Raw genomic sequence first — 18,236 nt, forward strand, 5'->3', positions numbered from 1 at the left:
GCTCACCGTGTGCCCAGAGCAACACAAACACCAGGCAGTGCTCACATCCCGCCCCAAGGGGTTATCCCCTCGGCTGAGCCCCCTGGCCCAGCTGCCCACAGCCAGGTGGCACCCCAAGCTCCCCCCCAGCCCACACCCTGAGTGTCCCACTATCCGACTTTTTAACTAGCTCTTTCCTAGAGGGAACACTGCCTGCTCCCGCCAGCTCCCTCAGGTTTCAGATCAAAAGCAAATACCCGAGTCTGTCCGGGATCAGAAAATGTGCGACTCATAAGGAAAACGGAGGAACAGATTTAACACTGTGGGCGCTACTTTCCTCACAGGACAGAGGCCCCGTCAGCAGACACCAGAGCAGTAAGAGGACACCAGAGAGTGACTTCAGTGAGCCCCTGCCTTAGGAGACTGGCGCCATTTACACAACCAGCAGGGTGTGCACAGAGAAAATGGAGATTGGGATATTTATCTGAATTTTTTTTTATTTCTTCTTAAAATTGTAAAGGTGCCCACCCTTCAGACCTCCTGGCTGACCATGGCTGACCTTCTGAGGATCGTGCTCGTGGGGAGAACCAGAAGTGGGAAAAGCGCCTCAGGAAACACCCTCCTGGGGAAAAAAGTATTTGAATCTAAACTTGGCCCCCACCCTGTTACCCAGCACTGCCAGGCAGCAGCCCGGGAATGGCGGGGGAGGAAGCTTCTAGTGGTCGACACCCCTGGGCTCTTTGACACCAAGGGGAGCCTGGACACCACCTGTTTGGAGATCAGCCGGTGCGTCCTGCACTCGGCCCCAGGGCCCCACGCCGTCGTCATGGTGATGCGGCTGGACCGCTACACGGAGGGGGAGCAGCAAACCCTCACGTTGATCAAGGACATCTTCGGGGATTCCGTCATGAAGCACATGATCATCCTCTTCACGGGCAAGGATGATTTGGAGAATCACAGCCTAGATGAGTTTATAGAACAACAAGAGGTGTCTCTAAGAAGCATCGTCAGGGAGGCTGGGGGCCGCTGCTGCACCTTCAACAACAGAGCAGGGGCGGCCGAGAAGGAGGCTCAGGTGCAGGAGCTGGTGGGGCTGATAGAGAAGATGGTGCAGAGCAACGGAGGGGCCTACGTCTCTGACGCCATCTACAAGGACATGGAGAAAAAGCTGAAACAACAGGCGGAGAATTTGATGAAAATCAACACAGATAAATTAAATAATGAAATTAAACTGGTAGAAGAAGAAGATGCTGATCAACCCCAGGACAAAAGGGAAAGGAAAATCTCAGATCTGCCAAGGTAATGTGAAGAGCAAATAAGAAATACATGGTAAGGGCCTCCCCGGTGGGGCAGCGTGTTGAGCGCAGTGCTATGAAGCTGTCCGCAGCCTCTGCAACGCTGGTTCGAATCCTGGTCGGCCAGGGAGATTCCCACATAGCGCAGCAGACCTCTCCTGCCTCACTCACTGCTCCCCTCAGCAGTGTGCTTTTGTCCTTCTGCTTTTTCTGCTCCTTGCTCTGTCTCTGGTGAATTCTCTCACCCTCCTGTGCCTCTGGCCTGTACCCCAGTGCTTGTATAAATAAATAAATCTTTTAGAAAAAAAGATACAAGGTAAGAAGTGAGAACAACACATTTGAAAAGGGAGGGAATGGGGTCAAAAAGATGCTCTGGAATACATAGGAGATGTTTGGCATGTAATGTCAATTTCAGGTTTTCTTCTTCATCCATGATACACGCTGAGGTGGGGCATGCATCTCCCCATAAGGCGTGACAACACCTGCTGCCTTTTTCTTCTTACAATCTGACCTTGTTACTCCCTCAGTAAGTCGTGGGGTCCGTGTCCCCTGCCTGAAGTGGATGGACCTTGTGGCTGCTTTGATAAGAGGCAGGTGGCTGACGCAGCCCGGGGGACTGCTCAGGTAGAGAGGGAATCTGCCCCCTGCTCCCTTGGGTGCTCGTCCCTGGACTTGGCCACAATGAACCCGGGTGGAGGGGCCCATCCCCAGGGGGATTGTCCATGTGCTGCCCACACTGACTGGACAGAGCGGTGGGGGCGCAGGGTCAGAGGAGCCGGGACTGACCAGCACCATGTCCCTGCACCTCCCACCTCACTGGCCAGGGTGGTGATGGGAGGGAGGGCTCCCGGGGCATCCCGGTCACCGGTGACGGGGGAAATGGAGAATCTGGTTGCTGCGTCCTGCCAGCCTTTCCCAGAGAGACGCTGTGGCCCTGGGCGTGAGGTGGGGTGAGGACGGGGTGCTCTGGTGAGGGTGGGCTCCCTAAGGCACAACGTAAGTGGAGCCTCCTCCCTCCGCCCTGAGTCCTGGCTTGCTGCAGCTCCCCGTCAGGGAGAGAGTGGGCTCTGCCCCCCACCCACCCCCGTCCTGTCTCTGCTGTGAGGTCACCCACATTTGGAATCCTGGGCCCGAGAAGCAGCCAGGGTGAGGCAGGAGTGTGAGTGGTTCAGGGGGGATGTGGCGTCACGGGGACTGAAGTGACCCCCTCTGCCAGCACCTGTAGCAGGCGACCTGGGCACTTTCCTCGGCGCTGTACGTCACCTCAGATTTCCAATGTTAACAGCTGGAAAAACAGAATTAGCTTCCCCATGGGCTGCTCGTCGTGAGTGAATGAAACAAATGACTCCTGCAGAACATCACTGGTTCTGCGAGATTCCTGGGTGTCGCCTCGGCTCCCATATCTGGGGGTGCAGGCATGGAGGCTGTGGCCGATCTGCTGAGTCCCCGCACCCCCCGCAGGCCCAGGACCCACCCGCCTGGTTTCCTCTGTTGCTCTGTACTCAGCTCCCGCCCCCTCGCTGGTGCCTTAACCCTGGAGCCACAGAGGCCACTGCCCGGGAGAGCCGGCTCCCTCGTGGCTCTTGGTCTTGCTTGTCCAGGCCAGTTTGTGCCTCTTTACCCAACTGAGTTTTATGATGGACTGAGGTAGCTGCAGGGGGTAAGAGTAGGACAAACTTTTCCAATATAAATTTTACAATTATGCTAAAGAAGTGTCTGCTAATTTCAATCTTACACCAGGGTCAGAGTCGAATTTGCTCCATTGTCTCTACTTGCTCAGTAGTCTGCGTTTCGCCTAAATCATTGTACGAAGTATTGTGGTAAAAATCAATTTTCTCAGATCCTGCTGTGTTACTGTCGAGTGTAATAAGTTACTTATGATTCTCGCATCAATATTTACCAGTGACCCACATGGGCAGGATTGTTGACTTGTGGCATTTTAGTCAGCCTCCGAGAAACATGATAAAGCCTGACGGGGAGCTGGAGGGTCCCCCTCAGTTTTCTGTGACTAGGTCGCAGAGCACCGAGATGATCAGGTCAGTCTCTAGAGGCTTAAACGAGTCCCCTGAGAAAGCAGCTGGGCCGGATGCTCCTCGGAGGGAACCCTCTGGAAGGACTGTATTATTCCCTCCATGGTGAGGGGCGGTTTCCTCTTCCAGCCTCTCCTGGCATCAGGGAGGACACAGATTAGATTTTCAGGGGGAACAAAAGAGAAAAGCAGCTGGGCGGGTTCCAGGGCCTGGACTGATCCTTCCCTCTTCTTGTCCTTTTGGCCTGGAAGGACCCTGCCCGCCGGAACCTCCTGGGTGACCATGGCTCAGAGCGAGGACAACACTCTGAGGATCGTGCTCGTGGGGAAAACCGGAAGTGGGAAAAGTGCCACAGCAAACACCCTCCTTGGGGAAAAAGTATTTGAATCTAAACTTGTTCCCCACGCTATTACCCAACACTGCCAGGCAGCAGCCCGGGAATGGCGGGGGAGGAGGCTTCTAGTGGTCGACACCCCGGGGCTCTTTGACACCAAGGAGAGCCTGGACACCACCTGTGTGGAGATCAGCCAGTGCGTCCTGTCCTCGGCCCCGGGGCCCCACGCCATCGTCATGGTGATGCGGCTGGACCGCTACACGGAGGAGGAGCAGCAAACCGTGGCGTTGATCAAGAACGTCTTCGGGAAATCTGTCATGAAGCACATGATCATCTTGTTCACACGTAAGGAAGATTTGGGGAATAGCAGCCTGAGTGAATTTATAGCACAGGCAGGTGTGAATCTCAGAAGCCTGGTCAGGGAGGCTGGGGGCCGCTGCTGCGCCTTCAACAACAGGGCGGGGGAGGCCGAGAAGGAGGCTCAGGTGCAGGAGCTGGTGCAGCTGATAGAGAACATGGTGCAGAGCAACGGAGGGGCCTGCTTCTCTGACGCCATCTACAAGGACATAGAGAAAAAGCTCAAAGAAAAGGTGGAGAGCTTGAAGAAAATCTACACAGATCAATTCCATAATGCAATTAAACTGGTGGAAGAGGAAGATGCTGATAAACCCCAGGGAGAAAGGGAAAGAAAAATCGCAGAGCTGCGGAGGAAATATGAAGAGCGAATAAAAAATGTAGAGGGAGAAGCTAGTCAGGGTGTGTTTGATGACATTGTGAATGCGGTCAAGAAGATACTGTCAGGAATAAAGGACTTCTTTACGAAGTAATGTCAACCTCAGCTTCCTTCCCAGTCTGCGGTGACACGCTAATGCAGTATGTGCGTCCCCACGTGAGGCCGTGGCAGTGTCTCCTGTCTTCCTTATCCCTGCACCCTGACCTTGCTCCCTGCCATGGAGCGGTGGGGTCTGTGTCCCCTGCCTGATGTGGATGAACAGCAGGTGGCTGACGTAGCCCCAGGACTTCTCAGGTGGAGCTGGAACCTGCCCCCTGCTCCCTTGGGTGCTCGCCCTTGGACTTGGCCCCCGAGAACCCCTGGAGAGGATCAAGTCGCTGGCCCACCGGGGCTGACCCTCCATCTGCAGAGCAGGCGACGCGACATTGAGGTGGACACTCCAGCTGCTGGTGGGGCCCTCCCATGAGGCTGAGAGCAATGAGGAGCCCCTTGCCCACCCCCCCATCTAAATATGGATTCTTTGTTTAAAAAAAAAATAGATAGATGATTATCAACTAAAAACCCTAGGGTTTGAAATGGTTTGTTATGTGGCTCTATTTTCAACTGTGAACATTTTACCATCTCATTCCACACAGCCCAGGCCCGCCTTGTTCCTCCTCACAGACACACATAACCAGTTGCAGAAGAGGCAATAATCTGTCTGAGTACAAAGTTTGTTTAGGAAAATGGAAATTAGATCTTTTTTGACACTACCTGTGAGCACCGCTGGTGATGTGGGGTGTTCTCCATGACACCCCTACACCCAGCTGCACGGCCGGGGCCCATGTCCACACGGGGCCGTGTCTCTTGCTCTCTGGCTTCTGCTTGGATTCCCAAGGGCCGTCCACGCGGGGATCCCTGGGGGGAGGGGAACGGGGCCTGAAGACCTGCTCCCTCCTCCCTGCAGTGTCATCTGGCCACGGCACCCCTAAGTCAGGGACACTCCCCCCGCTGGCCTCTCCACCTGCCGCCTGAGTGGCTCCATTATCGCTCACCCCACGGGGTTCCCAGCCTGGTGCTTTCCAAACCCTCTGTCCACAGCTTCTCCGAGCCCCTCCCGACTCCCCTCGTGTGCTAACAGCAGTGGCTGCCAGTGCTCACCGGGATCTGACTAATAAATCTCAGGACACCTGGTTTTGTGTGTGTTTGTTGCGTTGTTCTCTGTCAGGCCTTCCCTGACTCCCCGTGGGGTTTCCACCCCCGGTGCTGCTGCCGGGACACCCTCCCTGACAGCGCCCCGGGCGGGGTCACCGGGCTGCGGGCAGGGAGAGGCTCCCTCTGGCCAAGATAACGCGGGGCTCCAGCGGGGCCAGCGCCGGGTGTCACCCCCGCGGGCGTCGCGGTGGGGGCGGCCTGGACCTCCGCGCCCCGAACGTGCGGGGAACGGGCTGGGGTGGCGGGAGCCGCGCTGCAGGACACGCGGTCGCCACGGAGCTGTGGGGTGAGCCGCGAGGGGAGCACTGTGGGGAGCACTCCCGGCACTGAGGGGGCTGCTCGCCCCGCCCCGCACCCCGCGGCCTGGGTGCACAGGGGGTTCCTGGGGAGGACTCAGGGCTCGGCCCCGCCCTCACCCTCGGGGGGGCCGTCCCCGAAGTTCCCCTACACTGGGGGCGCTTTATTAATCCACGGGACCGGGGCCCTACTGTAGACCGGGGGGCCCTTGTTCCTTTCTCGGTCTCACCCTCTGTTGTGGGGTACGGTGACCCCGAAGAATCCAGCGTCCCTGGAGGCGTCTCGGAGCCTCCTCCCCCGGCACGCGGGCCTGGGGTCTTGGGGGCGCCGGCCAGAGGGGCTTCCAAGAGCTGCGCCCCGTCCAGCAGGTCCCAAGGCGAGACCCCCGTCCCGCCGCTCGGGCCCCGCGTGCAGCCGGCCGGGCCCACCTGCTCCCGGGAGGGCGGCGCAGAGGCGAGGCCGGGACCGGCGGGGCGTCCTGCTCGGCTCGCGGGGCGCTCTGGGGCCTCTGACGCCCCGTCGCCCGCACCCCGGACCGGCCGAGAGCAGCGAGCACGAGCCCGCATCCCCGGCGCCAGAACCGAACCTGCCTGACCCGGGACCGCGTCCCAGCCTGACCACGGGGCCGCGCGGCTCCTCCCGCTGGCCTGACCCGGGGGTCCAGCCTCCTCTCTGGGGGTCATAAAGACAGGGCAGCGGGTCCCAGGGTGGGGGGTGGTGGGCACACTCACCAACCCTCTCATCAGGAGGAGCCGATGCCCTCTCTGGTCTGGAAGGAGGAGCAGCCCCGCGTGTCTTCACAGCTGCGTGGCCGTTGCGGAGCCCGAGCAGACACCTGCCCTGACCACGGCCACTGTGTCCCCGGGCTTTGGTCTGCTGCTTCCAGAGGTGCACAAGACCCCCTGGTCAGGGCACTGGCTGTGGCCACCACTGTAAAGAAAAGGGGTTCAACTGCAGGAAGGCGACAGGAAGAGAGTGGAAGACACTGTCCTGGGGGTCAGGGAGGGGCGTGGGATGTGGACCCCTTTCTTCCTGACCAGCCCCCCAGGTGACTTTGCACCTCCACTGACCCCAGGTGTGAATGCAGGGTGGAGTCTGGTCTGTGGGGAGGTGAGGAGGGGACCCGGAACTCCAGAAAGGGCTGTGGCCACCCTGGCCCCTGGTTATTTGGGCCAGGAGGGAGCAAAAGCACTGGGGTTGCCCTTCAGTGTCCCACCAGCCTTCTCTGCCCACCCTGGGCCGGACCCGGGGCCAGAGGCTTTTAGTGACTGTGGCCTGGTCGTTGCTGTCAGCCCCGGGATCGGTCACCACCACCCCCTGTCTGCTCACCACCCGTGGTCTCCTCCGGAGCAGCCTGCAGGTCCCCTGGTCCCCCAGCTGTCTGACAGCGGGTGGGTGGGCCTGGCAGCGCTGACCCGGGTGGATGCACTGATCTCGCTGCCCAGACTGGACACTCGGGCCATCCACCACGGCCCTCATTCCACCCCAGGTCAACGGGGTTCGGAGCCCGGTGAGTCCTGCCAGGGCCATGGACCTGGTGGCAGCTCACGCCCCCTCCTACTCTGTGTACACAGGCTTGGCCTCCTCTTCTGGGTGCACATTGGGTGCAGCCTGAGGTGTGGCGATGGGCGCCTGACAGAACAGCCCAGTCACCAGCCCCTCTGGGAGGGCGAGACAGATGGACAGATGCCGGATGGAGGGGCAGAGGTGATCTGGGGGAGGCTCTGGCAGAGGCCCTGGCTCTGCAGTGGAGCAAGGCCAGAAGCTAGTGGCCCCTGTTGCAGGGACGCTGCTCTGGGGGCAGCTCAGATCCTGTCACCACGTGAGGACTCTCAGGACAGAGGTTCCATTGGGAGGACAGGGGCCTGGCGACCCTCTCTGACCACTGTGGCCTGACCTCGCCTGCTCCCTGACGTTCCCCCACCCCCCAGGAAAGAACTTCCTTGCTTTGTCTCTCACAAATTCCTCCTCGGGGTGCTCAAGCTAAGACCTGAAATAGGAGACATCGTGAATGGGGGTGGGTGGTCAGCCCAGGTGTGAGTGTGAGTGTGTGTGTGCTGTGAGTTGTGACTGAGTGTGTGATTGAGGGTGTATGGGTTCATGAGTGTGAGTGTGTGTGAGTGAGTGTACGTGTGTGAGTGTGCTCACTTGCGTGGCAGCTCTCCGAGGAGCAGCCTGGGCACAGGGGTCAGCCTGTCCGGGAAGCCGGGGGCTCTGCTCTCCCTTGGGGGTCTCCAGCCTGGAGGCCTTCGGGGCCTGTCAGGAGCCCAGGCCGGGACTGAGGGGGAGTGTCCAGTCAGTTGCTGCCCCAGTCCCTGCACCCAGTGAGGACGAGCCCAGGACACTCCTGACAGTGTGCGAGGAGGCGGGAAGGAATGGAGAGGGGAGGAAGAGATGCAGACTCGCCATGGGGAACATTGGGCTCTGGGAGTCTGGGGGAGGGAGGGGTGGTAAAGGTAAAGTCCCCCCAGCCCCAGTTCTGCTTCTCCACTTATCTCTGCAGCCACTGAGATTAGGGAGCTGAGACTCATCACATCTGCTGCTCAGGAGACCCCTCCCTGTGGTCCCGGGTCGGGCTCTGGGGTCCTCGGGTTGGCATCAGCCTCAGGGTTTTGGCCCAGCCCAGCTCCCGCCATTTTGCCGCCTCCTGAGAGATGCAGCAGTGGCCGTGGGGTCCTGAGAGGAGGCCCAGGCCTGGCCCCTCCTCAGCCCCTGAGCAGCCCTGGTCTGCTCCTCACCTGAGCGGCTCTGCCTCCTGCTCAGCGCCTCCCACCCCTTCTCCATCTCCCCCTGTCGCTCCCCTTGCCAACCAGCCTCCTGGGGAGACCGTCACTCAGGAGGGGCCCAGCTCAGGGCAGGGGGGCTGGTGCGCCTGGGCAGAGGGAGGCCGGTCCCTCTGGGTCCCCCAGGCGAGCTCAGGGCTGGGGTGACGGGACCGAGCTCCCTCCCCGCGGCCTGGGCTGTGGTTTCCGTTCACATGCTGAGGCAGACACGGTTGTTTTCACACTTGGGAAAAGCGCCCAGAAGCTGCGTCTCCCTGGGCAGATCTGAGCTCAGAGAGAAGTAAAATCTACAGGTCTCGTGCCTGGGCCTGGCGGGAGCGGGGCTGAGCTCTGAGCCTGGGGTGTCAGGATGGGGTCAGGAAGCAGGGGCCCCTCAAAGGTCACGGCCAGGGCTCCGGGGACCACAGCCCTGCTTCCTGCACGGAGTGGGGGGCCGGGGCGGGGTGTGAAGGGGCAGCAGCAGGCCTGGGGAGCTGCTCCCTGCACAGCCTGAAGCAGGAGGGGGGACAGGGCTCCCCAACCCCCACCCCTGCTTGTGGGTCACACGGGAACAGTCAGCCCCGGGCGGCTCCCACTTCCCTCAGGACACACGCGGGTCCTGGACAGCTCACCCGCCTCCCGCTCCAGCCTCGTCTACACAGCCTGACCTCCGCCTCCTGGGGCTCCCCCCCCCCCCCCAGAGCACGGAGGGCTCCCTGCGGCCCCAGCCCAGTCCTCACCTTCACTCCACCCCTTCCCAGGCTCTTCCTGGGGCCACTGGTGCAACCCCCCTCCCTGGGGTGTCCTCTGTCCCCCTCAGCCAGCAAGGCCTGCGCAGTGTCCGCCCAGCTGAGAAGGAGAGTAGTGATGGGGGGACAGGGAGATGGAGAAACCTTATTTGCTTACAACTATTTTTGAACCTGAGTGATCACATAATTTATTAAAATTTGTTTTCTTTCTCCATCAAGCATTGAAGCCTCTGGAAACAGGGGCGGGCGCAGCTCCGGGTGGGCTGGCAGCACCAGTCGGGGCCTCGGTGTGGAGCTCACGGGACCCGAGTCCTCTGGGGGGGGGGCCCAGCGCCCCGAGAGTTCAGAGGGGCCCGACGCCCCCAACGCGCCCCGCGCCCGCCCCGCACCCGCCAGCGCGGCCCAGGCCCGAGGGCTCCGTCTCCCGAGGGTCCCTCCCCCCGCGCGGGCGGCGGAGGGGCAGCTGCGGACCCTGCCCTGCGCCCGCGGGGCTGCCCGTGACCCCACTTTGACCCGGGTCCCACCTGAGGCTTCACCTGCGCCCCTCCCGCCCCGGCCCCCGACAGCCCGCGGCTCCGGGGGGCTCGTCCTGGGCGCGGCCGTGCGCGTCCTTCTCCGCGGGCCTCGCCCTCCCGAGCCCGCCCCGGCCCCGCCCGGAGGACACGGCCCGGCCCCGGGATGAGGAGACCCCGGCCCGGCCCGCCGGCCCGAGCCCCCGCCGCGGGGGACCCAGAGCGCGGCCTGGGGTCTGGTCCCGGCGCTGCGGGGGCTCCCCCGCCCCCCGCGGCCCCGCCCTCGGCCTCCGTGACCCGCTGGACACGCGGTGGCCGCCCGTCCCCGCCCGGGGCTCCCTCGCCCGCGCCCCCCGGGGCTCCCCCCTCCCCCCCGCAGAGCCCGCGGGTCCCCGCCTCCCCCGGACCCCGTGTGTGTCCAGCCCCCTGGTGCGGGGCGCGTCCTGGCGGGTCCCGGGGAGCGGGGCCGACGCCCCCCGCTGCGGCGCCTCGGGGGAGCAGCATGTGACGGGGTCACTGCGGGCCCGAGTTCCAGCAGCAGCAGCAGCAGCTTCTCCCCCCAGAGCCCCGCCTGGAAGGGGCGTCCAGCGGGTCTTTTCCAGCAGACTCTGGCTGGATGCGACACCAGCAGCGCGGAGCGGGGGTCCTGGCACCTGTCCGCGGTTTCTCCCTGGGGCGAGGGAGCCGCGGGGCCCCCGGGATGCAGCTCTGGGCCCGCGGAGGCCACCCGGGAGCCCCGCAGAGACCGCACGGGGGGGGGGGGGGGGGGTCGGGGATCGGGTCCCGCACCCCCTGGCGACTCCGCAGAGGAGGAGAGCCACCTCCAAACCCCTCTTCCTAGGGGGCCTTTTTCAAGGACCCAGGGGAAGCCCCTGCAGGCCCAGCGCCCCCCACCCCCGCCCCCCGGCTTGTCAGTCAGGTTGAAGGGCTGATTCTGGACCAGCTATTTTAAAGTTCTTGACTGATAATTCCAGTGAATACATCATCTGGGATTCTACTTCTATGAACTATCTCAGCAGCCGCATTTTCCTGATTCCTCATATGTCATATAAACCGCCTTTAGGGGAGCGGACAAGACAGGAACGGCATCCCCAGAGCTGAGCGGGGAAATGAGAATTTCATTCCCAAGGAAGGCGGCATTTCAGAGCCAGTTTTAATGACACGGGAGCTTGGAACACTGCTCAGTTTCACACAGGCTCCGGCTCACTTTTTGAGTTTTCAAGTTCCTCTTTTGACTAGTCTTAAAATAAATGTGTCAAACTTTAAAATATCCTTCTGGTAGTTCAGTAGTCTGGGTGCATCTAATAGAAACAACTAGTCATTTTTAGTAGAAAATGGACTCATGGCAAAGGAAAAAGGATTTTTATTTTGAGCATTAAAAAAAAAATTTAGACCCTGGCTGAGCCCATCAGGGCTGATATTAAAAACTACCACCCACTGAAAAACAAGGATATTCTGTCTTCCTCTCTTTCTTCCTTTCTTTCTGCTGTTTCTCTTTCATTGCAGAGCCATTGTCTGACATCCTTGCTAGGGTTTGGATGGTAGAGGATGTCCCCCCTCAGGTGCAGTAGCACTCCCGTCACTAAGCCACCCATGGCCCTTCCCCAGCGTCCACTGTGTCCTGCCCCTGCCCTCCTCTCTCTCCCTCTGCCCCTCTGGATGCTCCAGATCTTTGGTCGCTTCAAGGGTTGCTTTTCATGTTTGTTTTTGCCTGACCCTTTGTTTGGTTTCTCTGGATTCCACACACCAGTGACACCCTCCGGTGTTTATCTTCTCCACCTGGCTCACTTACCATCATCCCTTCCAGCGCCACCCACGTGGCACAGATGTCACGAGTTTATCTTTTTGATGGCTGAGTAGTGCTCCACTGTGTTACAGACCACGTCTTCTCGACTCGCTCCTCTGCTGGGGGCGCTTAGGTTGTATCCATGTCTTGGCGATTGTGTGTGGAGCTGCAATGAACTAAAAATCTTCTCCTTAATGGTTTACAGGAATTCTCCGTAGGAGAGGCGTGTGAATGCTTTATTGGCAGAGCAAGCAAATTCTGTTTGACAGATTTCTATAGACAATAAAGAAATCTTTCAAACAAGAAGGTAAAATAAAGACTAGCTCACTAATAACAGCTGAAATAATTCTTGGCCAGCTTACCCGGACTGCAAGAAAAATTAGAAGTTCTTTAGACAAAAAGTAAAAAATGATGCCAAACATAAATTTATCTTATATAAGGAAAATAAAAGCTCCAGAAATGCCAAAAAGAAGGTAAATATGAAAGACATTTTTCTAACATTTTGTTGTTCAAAATTAATTGACTATATAAAGCAAAAATAGTAATAATGCATCGGGGAACTTACAACATACCTAAAAGTCAAACAATATATGGGAGAAATCACAAATATATTATGTTTCTTAAATTACACATGAAGTGGTCTAATATTTTTACAGGTAGACTGTGATAAATGGTTAAATGCCCCAGAATAAAAAGCAGAGACCATACACTGGATGAAAGAAACCAGTTATATGCTATTTACAAGAAACTCACTGTAAATACTACTAATGTATTCATTTTCTATTGTGACCTAGCCAATCAGCCAGGCTTTGTAAAATAAGGACACACACAGACCTGGCAGCTTAAGGCAACCTACATTTATTATCGCACAGTGTCTGTGGGCCAGGTCTCAGGCTTACCGGAGCCCTGTGCTCAGTTTCCATCAAGTGCCTCCTTGGTGTGGAGCTCCAGGCCCTTCCCTAAGTGTACTCAGGTTGTTGGCAGAATTGAGCTGCTTGCAGTTACAGGACTGCGGTCCTTCTAGAGTCTCCTGGAGGCTGATTCTCCCCATAGGCAGTTCACAATGTGGACGTTTGCTTTCCTCCAAGCTGGCAGGAGAATCCCTTGTTAAGACTTTCTTAGTGAGGTGAGACCATCCAGCACAAGCCTCACTTGGACTAAGCCAAAACCAACTGATTAGGAAGCTTAATTACATGTATAGATGTTATTAAGAGTCTCTTTTCTTTGCCATGTAATCAAGACAGTAACATCCACCTTATTCACACGTTTGCCTACACACAAGGGGAGGGGGTGAGCCAGGGTTGTACACAGCTGTGGGGGGGATGATCTTGGGCCCCATCCTAGAATTCTGCCTAGCATAACAACACAGTGTGAAAGTAAAAGAATGGGGAAAAGAATATCATAAACACACTTATGAAAAGAAAACGGAATTGCTTTATGAAGAGAAAGTTCGTTCACAGAACAAGGACTATTGTGAACAATAAAGACAGACGTTACTGAGGCTGATGTGTTGACTTTCCAGGAAGACCCAGCAGTCCCAAACATGATACACCCCCAGTAGCTTCAAAAAACATGAAGAAAAAAACGAAACAAATCAAAAGACTAAAGAGACAAATGCAAAGTTATACGGGGAGACTTTAGATCTCTTAGTCATCAGTAAAGCACAGAGGCTGAAACGAGTAAGAAAAGAAGGTGTAAGATGATGATTCTCCCTCAAGGTCAGCTTCATCCTCCTCCCTGTGCTCAGCATCAGAAAGGACGTCCAGCCAGCGACACAGGCCACAAAGAAAAGACAGAAAAATCACGCAGATTGGAAGGGACATGATCAAATCTTTACCCCGAGGTGCTGTGACTGTCTGTGGAGAACAAGGACGGGAGAGGCATCTCTGTGAAGGTGAGCCTGAAGGCAGGGAGCATCCACGCGGGCTCTGAGCGAGGGGAGGAGCCTGACTTCAAGGCGCCCAGCTCCCTGCAGCCCCAACTCTCGTCATGAAGATACAAAAAGTTGACTTTCCTTTTGAATAAAGGAAACACAGGTGCCCACTCCCCATCCATTACCGTGTGAATTTAAGGTAATGGGGCTGGCTGACCCTGGCGTGTGAGGACCAGCGTGATTGATCCTGAGACCATGGATGCGGTGGGGGGGGGGGGGGGTGTTTCACAGGTTTCCTGGGCTGGGCCGTCTCTGGGGTTTGCCTGTGCTGCGCCTCACCAGCGCCGAGCTCAGTGCTCAGTGGATCATAAAATCGCTCTTTCCCTTCATTTTACTGGAGAGGCTCTGGGTCAGCAAGCGATTGTTTTAAGTTGTTTCCCCCCGACTGTTCTTACTTCAGATGTGGAGGGAGACACGCACAGACTTCGGGAGAGGCCCCTGGCCGCGCGCACTGTGCTCTCCGGCTCACTGTGCAGCTCAGTGGTTTCGTGCTCATGGCGCTCTCGGGGAGCCCTGGGTAGACAAACGGCACATCCATGGATCTCCACTTGAATATACGCCCCTTAAGCTCCAGCCCCTGAGCACGGGCTGGTCTGACCAGTGGGAGCGCGGAAGCCACAGGCAGTGCATGGAGAGCTGGTCAGAGGCGCCTCCTGGGAGCGGCTCTCCCCGCCCCTGGGGACTGCAGCCCTCTCTGTCCCTGGTCAGCAGGAGCCTTCTGGTGGCTGCAGCTTGAGGAGGCAGGGCCCGGAGAGTCGCCAGGGCAGGTACTCCCGGGATGGGGGCCGAGGGGGGCGATGGTGACCCCACAAGGGCTGTTCTGGGTGGAGGGGAGGCCTTTCTGCACCTGGGGCCCTGTGGTTGCCTTCTTCATTTTTTTCCTCCAAATTGGGCTTATTTTAACAAGTTGTGAAAAGGAAATGGGAGGGGCCTGGCTAGGGCAGGTTTAGCAGGAAGCTCTGGTTAAGGGGGAGCTGAGTCTCCCAGGACCTGGTCCTGTTTGTGAGGGTTTGTGACCCTGGGAACAGATTCCCTTCTGCTGGGGCCTGAGGACCTGCTCCTCAATCTCCCCATTTTTCTTCTCCCTGCAGCTGTGTTCTGCGCCATTCAGCAACACGCAGGCTCCTCCTTAACTGCATCTGCCAGGCTTCCTGCTGTGCCCACCACTGGCTCCCAGGGTCTGTCCCTTGGCAGAGAGGAGTCTTCCAGAGAGCCATGCTGTCCCGTGCACAGCCACGGAGCAGCTAGCCCGCAGCACTGAGCCTGGTAAGGGAAGCCGGGGAGGGTCCCTGCAACTAGGGGGACCCAGAGCGCGCAGCTTAGTTCTTGCCTCTGATTTCTGGTGGGGTCTCACACAGGTTACCCCACCTCCGGGCGATGGTGGGGAGCATCTGGGCAAGAGCAGATCTAGGTGGGTGGAAAACCAGTGTGGGAAGCAGCACCCCACAGTCACACTCAGCCACGGCCACCGCGCCGGCCTGGGCCAGCAGATCCTCTACTTCTTAGCCCAGTGGGTCTCGGGGCCACGCAGGGTTCCATAAACCTGGAGCAATATTTTCAACCTGGTTGTCAGATAGGAAAAGGGAAACCCCCAGCACTCCCTGCTGCGGGAACCAGGCCAGGACACACACCTCAGTCCTGACTTCTCATTTCCCTCCCCGCAGCCCATCCTGGAGTGTCCGTGGCCCAGTGACCCTGGGGAGGGGAGCAGGTCCTTGAGGCCCCATAGGGCACATGTGGCCTCAGTATCTCCCACCCCACGAGCTACATGTTCCCTCGTCCCCTCTACTCACCTTCTCCCCCAAATACACACTCATGGTGTGACAAGATGAGGGACTCAGCCTGAGGCCCACCCGAGTTCAGGGGAGTGGATGGAAGAAATCCATCCCTTTTTTGGCCGAGCCTGTGGGGGAAAGTGTCACAGACTCACACTCACGGAGCTAGAGCCGTGACCTGGGTCCCGGAAAACACAGGGATGGGCCAGAGGAGTGGAGGAGACTCTTAGGGCGCTTGGCCCCTGTCCCCCAGGGGAATGCCTTCTTTATTTCATGCCCTTTCAAGGGGAGAGGAGACCCTCCATGGATTTGTTCAAAAACAGTTTCTGCTTTCTCGTAAACAGTGAGAAAGTGTGTTACACAGCCTCCCCCCCCACCCCCCCCCCCAAGTTATTTACAGATGCTTGAAAATACAATAGGATCAGAAAATGGCCCAAGGAGATAGTTCCCTGAGGATAACTATGCTCAGGTGTCTGAATGTGAGGTGTTCTCAGACCTTCTCGACTTTTCATTTCTTTTTTTATTCCAGAAGGGAATGGAAGGCCTTCAGAAGAGCAGCTACGGGACTATGGCTGAAGGTGAGAAAGCCCCAAAGCACTGGAGACCTCCGGCCCTGGGGGTGTGGGGGGCTCACTATCTCCCCCACATGCCCCTGCCCCTCCCTTAAACACGGCAGCAGAAGCCAGTGGTTTTAACCTGAAGGCGAGAGAGGCAGCTGCCCTTTGTCCCCCGCCTGCCTCCACCATCACACGCCCTGGGGGGGCGCCCTGCGCAGCCTGTGGGAAACGTGGAGATGAAACTTCAGGGCACTGAGGGTTTGGAACTGAATTGTGTGACAATGATTTCTGCTTCCTCTTCTGCTCTCAGCTGAAGAGAGGAAACCTCCCCCGCGGAGGTTTAGTTTTCATTTTTGCTGCAAAGCATCCAGGCTCCTGAAGGACAGGAAAACCACTGCAGCAGGAGGAATAAAACCACAGACCTGAGGAGCCTGAGGAACTGAATTCATCTGGCCTCCCCGAATGCGGGAATCCTTGGTTCTCACCCTCTTCACCCCTTCAAGATGCTAGTTCTCGGTTCCATGGCTCCCTCTCCAGCACCACTTGTCTTACAATTTCCCGATTCCTGTCAGCCCATAGATGATCCTCCCAGCACGTGTCCCGGAACATCTTCCCCACCCACCCGAGGCCACTGCCAGGCTCTCCCTGACATCAGCTCAGACCCTTCAGGCTTCTCCATTTCAAACACCCAACTCCCCACCCAAAGGGCACACACCCCCAACTCACCCTGGGTGGAGGTCATGAGGCCGCGACCTCGAAGACTCCCTTTCTCCCCAGGCTCAGCTGTGGGTGCTTCCACCCGAGCACACCTGGAGGTTTTCTCACTCGTGACTTCTCGTTCACATTATTCAGCCTGAAGCTGCGAAGCACCATCCATGGAAGCCCTTTTCCTGCAGGCCCGGGGCCTGGTCTGGAGGATGGGCATGGGGTCCCCTCCTTGGAGCAGCAAGATTTATTCTGGGCTGTGGGTACAACCCGGGCTTGGCCTGGGGGTCCCCTTCTGCCCAAGAGCCTCCTACGTTGCCTACAAACCTTGACATGTGTTCCAATAGGACTGTCCATCTGGGAAAGAGCCCACCCAGGGCATCCATGGGGAGCTGTGACCAGAATTCTCAGAATTATTAACTTAGTTGGGCACAAAAAACTCCCTTTTTCTATCACACACAGGCTGGGCAGGAGATGACAGGATCACAGCTTTGTTCCCACTGAGGATCGTGCTGGTGGGCAAGACGGGCTGCGGGAAAAGCGCCACCGGGAACAGCATCCTCCGCCGGCAGGTGTTCGAGTCCCAGCTGGGGGCCCAGGCCGTGACCAGAAAGTGCCAGAGGGAGGTGGGCACCTGGAGAGGGAGGAGCCTCCTGGTGGTCGACACGCCCCCCATCTTTGAGGCAGAGGCTCAGACAAGGGAGATAGCCCAGGACGTCGGGGACTGCTACCTGCTGTCCGCCCCGGGGCCCCACGTGCTGCTGCTGGTGACCCAGCTGGGCCGCTTCACGGAGCAGGACACGCAGGCCGCGAGGAAGGTGAAGGAGGTCTTCGGGGCAGGAGCCATGAGACACATGGTTGTCTTGTTCACCCACAAGGAGGACTTGGAGGATGGGTCCCTGGATGATTACGTGGCCCAGACGGACAACCAGAGCCTGCGGGCGCTGGTCCGGGAGTGCGGGGGGCGCTACTGTGGCTTCAACAACCGGGCCACTAGGAAGGAGCAGAGGGCGCAGCTGCGGGAGCTGATGGCCCTGGTGGAGCAGCTGGAGAGGGAGCTGCAGGGCGCCTACCTCAGAAACGCCCTCTTCTCGGAGGCTGAGCTGCTGCTGCTGCAGGGCAGGGGCGAGGCCTGCGGGCAGGAGTCCAGGGCCTTCCTGGCCAGCGTGCAGGTGCAGGTGAAAAAGCAGAAGCAGCAGCTGACAGAGGCCCAGAGCTCAGGGGTGAGGAGGGGGTTCCTCAGAGTCTGGAGCTGGGTGCTGTCTCAACCCGGACCTTCTGCCTTCATTGGCGTGTGCATGTTGATTTTTGTTGCCCTTTTAATTTACCTTGGGGCTGGCGGCCACTGAGCACGCGTGGCCTGGCTCTGCACACGCCTTCCCTTCAGAGCAGCTGAGTGTGCCCCTTGGAGCTTCCCTTCCCTTTATGACGGCACTTTCAGCCCCTCCTCCGGCAGGATCACAGCCCTTTTCAGTAAATAAAATCTAGAGGAAAAGCTGGCGTCTCTGGTTGTTGTTGTTAAAAATTCTGAGGGTGACCCCAATGACCTGGCCACAGCCCTGGAGCGCGGGGAAGGCAAGAAGGCGGGGCCCTGA

The 18,236-nt window shown here is 58.4% G+C and overlaps 3 protein-coding genes across 3 annotated transcripts; all 3 read left to right on the top strand.

Annotated features, from left to right (window-relative positions):
- Positions 1–435: 435 nt before the first annotated feature.
- Positions 436–1,282, top strand: LOC311169041 (GTPase IMAP family member 7-like; the record flags this gene model as incomplete). Its single annotated transcript, XM_084230736.1, has 1 exon — positions 436–1,282. The coding sequence occupies exon 1, from the start codon at positions 530–532 to the stop codon at positions 1,280–1,282; it is 753 nt and encodes a 250-aa protein (XP_084086862.1). The 5' UTR covers positions 436–529.
- A 2,304-nt stretch (positions 1,283–3,586) lies between these two features.
- LOC311169042 (GTPase IMAP family member 7-like) lies at positions 3,587–4,465 on the top strand (the record flags this gene model as incomplete). Its single annotated transcript, XM_084230737.1, has 1 exon — positions 3,587–4,465. One exon carries the CDS (start codon positions 3,587–3,589, stop codon positions 4,463–4,465), a length of 879 nt encoding a protein of 292 aa, XP_084086863.1.
- An 11,482-nt stretch (positions 4,466–15,947) lies between these two features.
- On the top strand, positions 15,948–18,236 carry LOC311169043 (GTPase IMAP family member 5-like; the record flags this gene model as incomplete). Its single annotated transcript, XM_084230738.1, has 3 exons — positions 15,948–15,957; positions 17,104–17,864; positions 18,174–18,236. The coding sequence occupies 3 exons, from the start codon at positions 15,948–15,950 to the stop codon at positions 18,234–18,236; spliced, it is 834 nt and encodes a 277-aa protein (XP_084086864.1).

This window comes from Talpa europaea (genome assembly GCF_964194135.1).
Source record: "Talpa europaea genome assembly, chromosome: 3".
In the NCBI taxonomy this organism is placed as follows: Eukaryota; Metazoa; Chordata; class Mammalia; order Eulipotyphla; family Talpidae; genus Talpa; species Talpa europaea.